Raw genomic sequence first — 12,850 nt, forward strand, 5'->3', positions numbered from 1 at the left:
CACACACACGGCTTCTGAGGCACCCCCAGCTGCTACAACCCAAGCTGGGCAACCACACCCACACCCCCCTAGGCAATGCAGCAGGACTGCCGGGCAAAACACACGGTGGGACGGGAACAGGTCCACCTCTCCCTCCACCCCTTGAACTCGCCCCCATGACAAATATCATGACCAACTGTATGAAGTAACAACGCCAGAGGCTCCACTGCCAGCTGCCCTCAGAGGTGTCTCATCTACCAAAGCCACAGAACGTCTGCTCTGCTGTGCATCACTTCTGAAAGTTAACTGCACAGCCGGGATCAAACCATGCTTAGTATTTACAACAGGAAGGAGTCCAAGGACATTTAAAGGCATAAACGCTATGCTTTCCTAAACGAAACATTTTCTAATCTCCTGATTAACAGTGATGCAGTCTTGTGGTTAGTCGCTGAGTTAAAGCTGCTCTTAAATGTTATGATGTAATAAAAAAGTAAAAGCACAATTTTCATGTTTGAATTAGGCTTCTGATACCTTAACGCAAGTCTCTATGTTCTTACCTAGTTTTGTTTGTTCTCCATTCTTACTCATTTTGATTGCATTCAATATTTCACAATTACACATAAAAATACGGTAAGTATCTATGCTGTCTGAATTACCCATGGCAGAATCGATCTGACAAAGTCGGACGATGAGGTTAGAAGACAGACTATTGTACATGGGGCGCCTGGGTGGTGCAGTCGTTAAGCGTCTGCCTTCGGCTCAGGGTGTGATCCCGGCATTATGGGATCGAGCCCCACGTCAGGCTCCTCCGCTATGAGCCTGCTTCTCCCTCTCCCACTCCCCCTGCTTGTGTTCCCTCTCTCGCTGGCTGTCTCTATCTCTGTCGAATGAATAAATAAATAAATAAACAAATAAATAAATAAATAAATAAATAGAAGAAGAAGAAGAAAGACTATTGTACGGTTCAGCTGTCTGCTTTCTAAACTGTCAGAGCCATTTACAATATAACTGGCCGTGTGCAACAGTGCCAATTTCATGAGCCTCAGGCTACTGGGATCATCAATTTTTGATAATGTTAATAGATAACAAAAGATGATAACTTATTTTGAACTTTTTTCTTGTTAGATTATTTCCCATATCTTACAATGTCTTCTAGTCTTTGTAAACTATCTGGTCACGTAATTAAACTGAGATTATATCATGCCTCTTGTGAATGGACTTTACAAGTTATCCACAGTTCTGTTATATATGGCCTCAAAGAAAATCTCTGCTCAGAGCTTTCCGTCGTACAGCACTGCAGACTGCTTCCCAAGCAGATATGTTGTCACGGGCATGGACACATACACGCACGTGTATCCATGCATAGGTATTTGTGTGTTTGCAACTCTGAATTATGGGTTGCAGGTTAAACCCTAGAAATGATCCTAAAGAGACAGAGTTCACTCACAGTGGAGAAGCATTAGCCATCTGCTCCCTTACACCCTTGAGATAAATGCCCACTTAACCTTTGCCACGCCGCTCAGGTGTCCGCCCACGCTGGTCTTCTGTACCTCAGACATAAAGCAACTGTAATACTGTGTGCACAGCCCTGGCCTGAAATGACCCGTTATTACTCCATTTCTATATGGTGAGGACTTTGTTATAATCATTTCAGTGTTACCAGCACGGCACATGGAAAACAGCACCCTTCTAAACTGGCAAACCTTTTGAAGACAGACATAATTCAGCAGCATTTTCACACAGCCGATCACTTCTGCAAGTAATTCATACCCTACTGCCTGGGAATCTCCTTACTATGTGTTATAATTCGCACGACTATTAATAAAGGAATTAAATTTAAAATTTGATTTTTTAAAAAAACAGGTAAGTACTAAATGAAAATGCAATTCTGAAGTAAACTTTGGGAAATGATTTTTGTTAAGTCTACTTACCACCACATTTACCCCAATTCTATACAACATAACATGGCATAAAACAATTAAGTCATACATGAAACAGCTCGATGCACCTGCTCAGATTCTGCACCCTGATGGTCACCCTTCACTGTCAGAGAAAGACGACTCCTATTTCCTGCAGTAACCCTTACTTCTGAGTGCAGTCCTGCAGATCAGGAAAAGCACTCTGGCAACAACGATTAAATTTGAAGCAACTGAACACGAAGACTTTGTCTAGAAGCAGAAGAAACACTTCTCTCTACATATGCTCCTGTATTTATAATATATGAAAAGAGTTTCTGGACAGATATTTATATTTTATAAATTTTAAGAATGTTGTAGATATCCAAACATGCACGATTTACTAGTCAGATATTAAACAGCAGTGTTTGTGTTCAACCCACTGACTCACTATTTAACTAGTTCAGGGTCACCATCAACTGATAAGAAAACTTTTCTACTTTCATTAAACCACCAATGCTTCACACGTAACCTTCTGCCAAGAGTTCTTGTGCCGGCAGGCATATGCCCCACCAGGTCAGAGGCTCACCTGACAGGTCCAGCTCGTCGGTGGAAGACAAGGTGGCCAGACTCCAGCTGTCACTGCGGGCTGCCAGCACAAACTTGTGTGCATTCATGTGCTTGCCCCCAACCTTTATCTTCAGGTCACTAGTGAAGAAAAACATCCACAGATAGAAAATTGTCATCATAATTAGTATAGCTGGGATTCCCACATGATAAATATATGGGTACTGACTGATCAACATACACCTGCAAAGGAAAAAATCACAGCAGAGTTATCCTCTGTGCCAGCGCTGAATTCCAGTGGGCCACGTGTATAATATATGTGGCTAGACATGTTTGTATTTCTACCTTTGAGCCTCAGTTCACATGGGATGTTCTGCCTTTCTCTAACAGGATTCTTTTTTTTTTTTTTAAGATTTTTTATTTATTTATTTGACATAGAGAGACAGGCAGCGAGAGAGGGAACACAAGCAGGGGGAGTGGGAGAGGAAGAAGCAGGCTCACAGTGGAGGAGCCTGACGTGGGGCTCGATCCCAGGACTCCGGGATCACGCCTTGAGCCGAAGGCAGACGCTTAACGACTGCACCACCCAGGCGCCACCCCAACAGGATTCTTAAGGTGGTGAACCTACCAGTTAAATAGGATGATTGATATTCACACAAAATGTTGAAGAGGTTTCATGCAGAATAAATCAAGATAAATCCTCAGGAAGAGAAAGAAAACGTGAAGACTGTGACACTGGCTCTGGGGCCACAGAGCCAAACGTTGTACCGTACTGACGGTCAAGCAAGGGGACGCAGAGAAGCTACAAACGGGCTTTGACAAGGCAGTCAAGGACATGAAACCGGTGTCTAGATTCCTGTTCTCGACAGAAACATTCAGACCTATTACTGGACATACTTTACTCAACCATTTATAAAGAAATGGGGTAGGAGAAATCTTTTTTTCCAACATGTTTCTGTATTTATGACAAACCATTATTGTGAAAAGAACCTTCCAAATAGTTATTTATGTTTGACTCTGAAATGTCAAATGCTGAGGGTGGACAGCGTCTAGGCATTTAACAAAAACCTAAGGATGACCCACTGGGCTGACACAAGCATGTGCCATATGGCCTTGTCAGCAGCAATAACGCAAAGTCACTACTGATCATCCTTCTGTGTATTTGCAAGTTCTTTTATTTTCATACTCCCCTTCAAAACGTGTTAGGTTGGAAACCTTTACAAGCTAAATACACAAAAGTCACTACAATAAAAAGATCTATGACGTGAATTAACGCATCCACTTAAAAGGAGACCCTAGCAGAGTGCTCTTTCTACATAATGCTTGACACAGACGCAGTTCATCCCACAGACACACCGTGCAGAACGTAAGCATGTCAGCAATTCTGGCTCCACTGAAGACCAAGCTGCAACTAATCGCACTAGACCAGAAGAGCAACAGGACACTCAGTATTTCAAGTTCCTACAAACTACTGGTAACACAGTAGGACACACTAATCAGTCAATAAAAGACAATTATTTTATTTAAAATAGAACAAATCACATCCTTTGATAAAATTTCTAAAATTCAGTGAAAACAGGAAGCTGTTTATAAAACACAAATAATTTTTAAACTCTGAATTTATGTATAAAGTATTAAAATGTAATAACTTAAATGAAGACTCATTGTTTCCTGTTTCAGCCACTGACTGACTTCTAGCCGCAAAATTATAAAAATGAATGTTTCTACATACTCATGAGCGTCAGGCCGAACTGTTTTCTCTTTTGTAGTCTAACGTACCAAAGGGAAATACAGACAAGGACTTCGTTAATAATTTCTAATAACAACAATTTCTACAAAGAGAATTCAGAAATGGAAGACTGGGTATGTTTCTGAGAACTCTATGCAGAAACAATCAGGAGGCTGGTAATTTTCTTTTAATTTTCGTTCTAGGGGCACCTGGGCGGCTCACTTGGTGAAGCGTCTGCCTCTGGCTCAGGTCACAATCCCAGGTCCTGGGAAGGAGCCCCATAGAATGCCCTGCTGGGCTCCCTGCTGGGTGCACACTCTGCTTGTCCCTCTATCTCTGTCCCTCCTCTCACTCACGCGTGTGTGTGCGCGCACGCGCAAAATGGTGATTTTCATTAAAGCATGGGGACAGCACCTGTGGGGACAAAGAGCTGCTGCCATAATAGAAATCTTTAAAATGTTCATTCCAGTCAAAGAGCATTTCCTTGTAAACTACGCATACTAGGATGTTGTTACAGAAATAAAGAGCTTCTTACCAGAGTTCCTCACACACTTTAACAGGAAAAACTGTGAGCTTGCTTGCTAGAAGAACGATGTATTACCATCACTTTTAACTATCTTTAAGGACAAAAGCGTTCTCCTGAACTTAAGTAAAATTAAAGGGACCAATTTCTTCCACATTTCTCAATTTAAAAACCTCTGAACACCGACTCCTTAATTACTCTAGAGACGCACATACAAATACTATTTAAATTCTTCAACAAAATGCATGTCACACGACAAAGTTTTGTGGGGTTTTTTCTTATTTCGGTAAAGGACCATCTGCTTCAGACACTGATTTTCCAACTTCAGGTACTCCGTCTCAAAAGCTCAAGTCCTCTCCGAAAGCCCTGTTCCCCATCTCACCTGGGTGAGGGACAGGCGTTAGAAGCTCAGGAGAAGCCCACTGGAGGTATGGGACCTGTACTGCAGCGACCTGGCTCATGTCCACGGTCTCCCAGAGAGGCCGCGGTATAACGGATGCATGCAATGGAGAAGGAACAGAGAAAGTGAACGATGGGCGTTCTAAGGGAGAAGAGCCTTGGAGTTGGGGGAGATGAGCCCAAACAGACAGATCAGGTTTCCCCACACCAGGGGAAACAGTATTCACTTGTCCATCGAAAAAAGAGGAAAAGAAAAGAGACAACAAACTATATTTTACAAGTAGCTACATCTGCTCAATTTAAAAGGCTGTCCTTTACTCAGAGTATATACTTCCTATGTTTTGGGTATTAAATTTTTCTTTCTTTTACAAATGATTAAGTTGGAAAACAGCAGTTCTAGATTTTGATCTATTTTATTTTTTTAAGATTTTATTTATTTATGAAAGAGCGAGAAAGAGCGCATGCGAGCAAGAGAGGGAGAGAGCATGAGCAGGGGGGTAGGAGCAGACAGAGAAGCAGACTCCCCCCTGCGCAGGGAGGCTGACGCGGGACTCGATCCCAGGACCCTAGGATCAGGAACTGAGCCGAAGGCAGACGCTACACCGACTGAGCCCCCAGGTGCCCCTGGATTTTCATCTATTTTAAATGCCATGATTTATTTTGGAATTTTACTAAGTCTTAGCTGGCCTGATCACCCATCTCGTCAGCAGCCAAACTCTCCCTTGTATGCACATTCCCGCCCATGTCTCTTCTCCACACCCACGGCCACCATCCCGATTCAGTCCTCCTTCATCTCTGGTCTGCACCATGCACAACATGCCAGCCACTCCACTGCTCTCTTCTCTGCACAGTGCTGCCTACATGATGCTACAAGGACATCTTCTTGAAACATCACTTTGACAGTGACAGTCCAACAGCTCAAAACACTGTTCCACAATGCCTAGAGGATCAAGCCCAAATTTCCTACCTCGGACCCCCAGTGCAAACCACCTTACCTTTCCCACCTCTTCCGGCGCCCCTACATGGACACGTGCCCCACGACGGTCCCTCCCTTCCTCTGAACCCTCTGCATGGTGCCGCATTTCAGCCGTTCTCAGCCTCCCCTACTGGTAACATTGCTGTCTTTATCCACTGAATCCTGCCCAGCCTCTAACATTGACCTCAAAACTCACTTAATAACAACAGCTACTTCTTTGATTATCCCAAGAGAAAGGGGCCTTTCCCTCCAAATCCCCGGACATGTAAGCTAATTCCTGTCTACATCAGCAATGCTATCACCATGACTCCCACACTCTGTGCTGAAAATAAGCAGGAAATAAAAAACAAAATCTTGCCCCAAAGAGCTTACGTTGCCGGGACAAAAGGTCTGCTAGTATCCTGGTTGGAGAGAAATAAACTTGGGAAGAAAGTAAGAGAGGAGAAGTTACAGTGGGACCTGGGAACCCATCAAAGGGGTCCTACGTCCAGGGGCTCACCTATACTGCTCCTGCTCGTAGAGGTCGGCCACGATGGTCAGCAGGCGGCTGATGAAGGACTCACTGCTGCTCTCCTTGTTCGCTTGCGCGGCCAGAAGAGTACATCTCTTCTCGGTCTCTGCCAATTTCCTCTGCAGCTTGACATACTCCTGTCGGAGAAGCAGCAAGTGCTTCTCCAACTTGGCCACCTCCTCTGCGAGGGAAACAAAGAATCAAGTTTACCACGGCAGGTGTGAAGCAGGCGGCGTTCACTGATCCCTCACCCCTCAGACAGGATTACTAGGAAAATTACTGTTTCTTAGTGATACTCCCTCAGGACCCATAATGGCTTTGTTAGTGGGTGCCACTGCATCACTGGGCCAGAAAGACCCTCATGGTCCAGGGATTTCTCTTCTCAGTTTCTCTAAAGATCAGCAGTCAATAAATGACCAGGAACATACACACACATGCCCTGGTACGTGCCCTGCAAATCCTTTATCATAAAGCCAGGAGTCTCAAGGAAAGATGATCAAAATCACCTAGGACTTCTTATTCGAAACACTAGTAGTGAAAACTGATCCTGTGTCCCGTGTGAACTCTCTCAGGCAGATTCAGAACAACCCCATGAGGTCGGCACAATCACTGGCCACACTGCACAGGTAAGGATGCCGGGGCAGAGAGAGACGAAGAATTTGCCCGAGGTCCTGCAGCTGGCGAGAGGTGGGGCTGGGATAAGAGCCCAGGCATTCTCACGCCAGGGCCTGTGGTCTGTGACCCACTCATCCACACCACCTGACCTGCCTCCTTCAGCAAAGCAGCAGGACAGTCAATAATGGTTCAAACGAAAGCAAGTCACATCCACAGGCATGCTGAGGCGGATCAAAGAGGTTGCTTCTTAAACTGAACAAACATTTACCGAGCGTCTACTAGGTCCCAGACACTCACAATGGTAAGCAAGTTCAGATGTGTCTTTCCTCAGAGCTTTCAGCTTGCTGGGGAGAGCCAAGTTTGATGACCACAGTAACAATGCTAGCAATTCAACGCAGAACTACAACCCTAGCAGCCCTAGAAGGAAAGAACATAGGTGTGAGAGCCTATGATAACCTAACTTCAGACGCCAGGGAAGACTTCCCCGAGGAGCACCTGGTCAAGAAGTCTCCCTTCTCCGTTACCTGGGCTCTATCTAGAGCCTTGCTGGGGTTCACGGCACCATGCTTATCAGTACGTCTACAGATCACGGTTAGAGACCTGGATCTCTAACCACGGTGCTGCTCCCGCCCTCTGGGCCTTGGCCCCTTCCCCCATCTACCCCTCACCAGACACTGCAAATCCTGACACTGCCCTCAAGCCCACCTCCCACACAACCCGCCTCACTCTCAGTTCTTGAGGAAACTGAGCTACTGCCAACAACTCTGGCCACACCAGCAATTCCTCCCACCCACCCGGTGCTTCCTCAGGGCAAGTATCTCCCTCCACCTGGGCTCCAAACCCATCACTCTGCTCAGGTCCTCCGCTTTAGCATCAGCCTCCCTTCTCAGCGACTTCTCTCGCAACTGGGTCCTTCTCCTCAGCACAAGACTCTAGTAACACAAAACCATCCTTCCACAGCACATCTGACCACCTTTGCCCTCCCATCTCTAGCTACCATACACCACTTCCTCACCCCTACGCCCCCGTCATTCCCTCTTCTGTCCCCACCATTCCCTTGAAACTCCTTTCAACAATGACCTATTGCCAAATCCAATAGACACTGGCTGTGGTTCTCCTCCTGGACCTACCACACAGCATATGACAATTTTTCCCCTTCTTTCAGCAACCATGATGCCACCCTCTTTCCAATTCTCCGTCTTTCCCATGCTTCTCTGCATCCCACCCACCACTGACCACTGAGGCTCCTCATGGCTCTACCCCTGGCCCTCTTCTCAGCTGTATGTGCTCCCAGGGCAGTTCTACCAGGTCCGGCTCTGCAGCTGATGCCACGATGTAAGCGCCGATGATCCACGGACCCATCTCTGTCGTCCACATTTCTTTTCTTAGCTTCATCTATCCACCTGCCTGAAAGACTGCTCTCCAGTGGCCCGCCCACAGGAAGCTCAAGTTCACGATGCCTAGGACAAAACTCTAAGCAAATTTTCTCTGCCTTTGTATGGTCCCCATACTAAGTGACGCCACTGTCTAGCCCAGTTATGCGAAGGGAAAACGTGGGCGTAATCTTAAATGTCTCCCTCTCACTCACATGGCCCCAACCCTATACAAATCAGCTTTCCCACTTAAACATCTCTGGGAATCCTTCTGTCTTCTGTATCCCCATATCCACTATGACTTAATTCAGGCCCTCACTCACCATGTCTGATCTCCAACGTGAAAGAATTCACATCCACATCTCTACCACAGACCTACCACAGGGTCTGACATACAAAGGTTCACTAAATATTTGATCAATTCAGTTGAACGAGTACAATCCAGTTTTATCAAAGAGGATTCCTTTCCTCTCCTCATCTTCACCCCCCCACTGGCTGTCCAATAGCTAATTCTTTATAAACACGGAAACAATCAAAAACTGGTTCAAAACACAAGAATGGTTAAAGAGACTAAGTGTGGTACTTGACTGTGAAGTTATTGTGCAACAAATGTTTTCTAAGAAATATGTAATGCTCTATATGTATTCAAAGACAATATATTAACAGAAAAAGACAGGCAGTGAAACTAAATATATTTTATAATTCCAATTTTATTATAAATATTCATGTGTGTGAGAAGTAAAAAGACAAATACCACAAAATATTAGCAGATCTCATGGGGGGGGGATTACTGCCCTTCTCTGCACATTTCAGGTATTCTATAACAAATGTGTTCTGCTTTCATAATTAGAAAAAAATATTTTAAGAGAAATCTGTACAAATACTAGTAGACCGTTTTCTTCATGCATTTAGTAGGAAACATTTCCCTCTCTTCCAGAGGATCCATGTTACAGAAATGCTTGCAGTCCCAAGGCTGGTACGAGTCTCAGGGGTAAGTGAGGGCTCCTGGGGAAACAAAGCAGAAGGCACCGGCCAGGTGGGGTGTGCTTCTAGCTGAGAAACTGATCACCGCGCTCATGAGCTACGTCTCAGAGGGCGATTCCCAGAGTACTTCTCCCCAAAACACTGCAATTACCGGGCCTACATGTACTTAAACAAAATATTGCTTTCAAAACCCCTGACTAAAGCGAACAGTACTGACAATAATCCTACCACGATATTCAAAAAAATACCAGCACGTAGCATTCACAGGTACACAAAAGCCCTTAAGTAGGACTCAGTCTTATGCTTTTACTCTTGTGTGACAGACCCACAGGGGTCACTGGTTTTGAAGAGTTCTTCACAGTGACTTCGACTAAAAAGCCAAGAATTGTCATTACCGACCTCAAAGGGAGAAGTTTTTAGCACAGAGCCTTAAGTTAATAAATTTTGTGTAAGGTATGAAATTTACACTTTTTTTTTCTGCAGAGAAAGAAATAGGAAGAAAAACTAGCACTGAATTTCCAGATGCAGTAACAGAAAGTGTAGAAGGACGTATGATCAACAGTCGTTATCAAATTCTGTTCAGAAACTGTTACCACTGTAGCAACATGAATCCACAGTGTCAGGAGTCACGACAGTGTTACCTTCGGAGGAACGGCAGGAGGGTAGCAACTGCGAGGGAACGCGAGGGCCTCTGGGTGCCGCTAACATCCTGGTCTGTTCAACACGGTAGTTAATGCATATTTCACTTTGATCATTCACTGAGTTCTACACTTATTATGATCTGTTATTTTCTGCATGTATCTTATGCTCCAATTAAAAGGTTAAAAACAAACTGACAGAAACTTATAGTGGGTTTTGGAGTCAACCTGACAGGAGTCCAAATCGTTTTAGTAAGTAGCCATGGGCCCGTAGGCAAGTTCACCTCCCTGAGCTGCAGTTTATCTGTAAAATGGGGGTCGAGGGGCTGCTTCCCGGTGCTCCTGCAGAACTAAATGACAACGGTACTGGACTCCCGTGAGCACTCAAGACTGTCAGCATTTCCTCCACGTGCCCACATTCCACAGTGACACAACTACCGGATAAACAGCTTAAAGTATTATAACATTAAGTTTACACAACATTGTTTTTGAGTCATGAAAATCAGAATGGGATTCAAATGTTTTATTGACCTACGAACTAAAACTGATCAATGAAAGTAATGGCAAATCAACAGGACATTAGAAGCAGTGTGAAGTGACAAAAGTCCAAACAGAGGAGCAAATACTGAGAAATGTGGAATGAGCCACGTTAAATACTGCATCGCCTCAGACAGCAATGCGTCTGCACTGACAATCCCCACAACAAACAGCAGAGCCGAACACACTTTAAAAAGCATCACTATGGGGCGCCTGGGTGGCTCAGTCGTTTAAGCGTCTGCCTTCGGCTCAGGGCGTGATCCCGGCGGCGTTCCAGGATCGAGTCCCACATCGGGCTCCTCCGCTGGGAGCCTGCTTCTTCCTCTCCCACTCCCCCTGCTTGTGTTCCCTCTCTCGCTGGCTGTCTGTCAAATAAATAAAATCTTAAAAAAAAAAAAAAAGAAAAGCATCACTATTACTCACGTGGGGAGGTGCAAATTAGGGTGTACTTTAAAAAAACTCTCAGACAGGCAACCCCTAACACACTACAGTAAGAAGTCGGAGTCTGCCACTAATCCGCCTAGACACGGGCAGTATAAGCAATGTCATGTAGAGGTGACCAGACAGAGAGGAAGGTGGTCTGGGGAGCAGGACTGAGGGCTGGTAAAATTTATGTTTTGCTATAAGCCTTTTAGTATTTGAATTTTAATTCTGTGTGCACTTATAAAGCAAATGTATGGTTTTATACACACTTTAAAGATTATGGAGAACAACCGGAATTAATTTTCTAATACCCAGTATAAGGGTTTTCAGAGATCACAAAAGTTTCTGATGGGAAAGAACCTAAAGACCGTCTCTTTTAGCTCAACTCCCACATGAGGCCTCTGAGGAGCAGAAAGCGGCCAAATCCATGACTGGGAGTCCACCTACCTCTTTCCTCTCAGGCTCTGCAAGATGACATTATCCCCAGCCTGACTGCATACCACTCACTCAGGCTGTGTGAACCAGACGGAGCTTGAAATGTTCAGGAGATCTGGGGTGGGGCTGGGGAAGGTGTACTTCGAAAACAGCCCCAGGTACGGGAATGACTGCCCAGGAGAAAGGGGTCAGCACCCAGCACATTCCTCCCCAGGTCACGCGCAGGGAGACTGCTCTGGGAATACTACTATTAAGAGAGAAGACCCACTGAACCGCATTTTTCTCTTCATTCACTGATCTGCTGGAAGATTTCCACTCTGTAGAAGATGACTACATATCTAGTCACACTCAGTAAGAATGGACTAAGTGCCGGTATACTGCCAATGCCGAGGTAAAGAGGACCATCTTGGCACATGGGTTTTTTGGCTTACCAAGTAACAGGGTAAAGACAGCACTCTGAGGGGGATCCAAATAGCTCATGAAGCCGGATGCCTGGGTGGCTCCATCGGTGAAGCACCTGCCTTCAGCTCAGGTCATGATCCCAGAGTCCTGGGATCCAGCCCCACAGCAGGCTTCTTGCTCAGCAGGGAGCATGCCTGACACGCATGCTCTCTCTCTCTCACAAATAAAGTCTTTAAAAAAAAAAATAGATCATGAAGCCACCTGGCTTAAGCTAGAGCAAGGGAAGATGTCCCAGAAAGTAGTGTTTTACTCAAAAGGGTTTAAATAAAGCCTGTTAGTCTGCAGCATACTGGGTCCAGAAAATACAAGGAAAAGGCTTCATTCAGTCTTTTACTTTCTTGGTCAGATTCTCCCTTTAAACTAGAACAGACATAATACTCGGCTCTATGAGAAATACAAATAATTAGCAGGCAAGGCCTAGCCTCGTTACCCAAGAGCTCACTGGCAAACCCGCCTGCCACTCACCTGCTTCTGCCTAAGCCAAATGAGAAGGACGGCCAGAGAATACCTCGTCTTGCTAGTTCCCTCTGGGGCTTACAGGTCCCTCCCACTTGCCTGAGAGACGGGCAGCCTGCAGCTGTGGACTGCTGATTCTTCTCCCACGAAGCAAACGGAACCCTTCCACATTCTAGCCAATCTAAGTATTCCGCTCCTCGAGAGTTCCAACCCGTCAAGACTACGTCATCAGTACACAACTGCGCAGGTCCGTTCACTTCACCTATCAATCTTCAAGTATTTACGCAGCACCCACTACGCACAAAGCATTACAGTAGATTAGGAACTGCCTCTTGGAGTTTTTAAGAA

At 45.2% G+C, this 12,850-nt stretch overlaps 1 protein-coding gene across 3 annotated transcripts in view; it reads right to left on the reverse strand.

Moving 5' to 3' along the window:
* ANKFY1 (ankyrin repeat and FYVE domain containing 1) overlaps positions 1–12,079 on the reverse strand; it is a 63,386-nt gene extending 51,307 nt beyond the window's left edge. The window contains exons 1-3 of one of the 3 annotated variants that reach the window (XM_034646985.1): positions 12,016–12,079; positions 6,568–6,760; positions 2,464–2,582 (exon numbers count right to left, since the gene is read on the reverse strand). In XM_034646985.1, coding sequence (XP_034502876.1) covers positions 2,464–2,582; positions 6,568–6,760; positions 12,016–12,064 — 361 coding nt within the window. In that variant the 5' untranslated portion in view covers positions 12,065–12,079. Of the gene's footprint in view, positions 1–2,463; positions 2,583–6,567; positions 6,761–7,491; positions 7,614–12,015 lie in introns of those variants that run through there. The other 2 variants (XM_034646986.1, XM_034646987.1) reach the window with 2 other exon arrangements.
* Between the last annotated feature and the right edge of the window lie 771 nt (positions 12,080–12,850).

The sequence above is a fragment of the Ailuropoda melanoleuca genome, chromosome 17 (assembly GCF_002007445.2).
Source record: "Ailuropoda melanoleuca isolate Jingjing chromosome 17, ASM200744v2, whole genome shotgun sequence".
Classification (NCBI taxonomy): domain Eukaryota; kingdom Metazoa; phylum Chordata; class Mammalia; order Carnivora; family Ursidae; genus Ailuropoda; species Ailuropoda melanoleuca.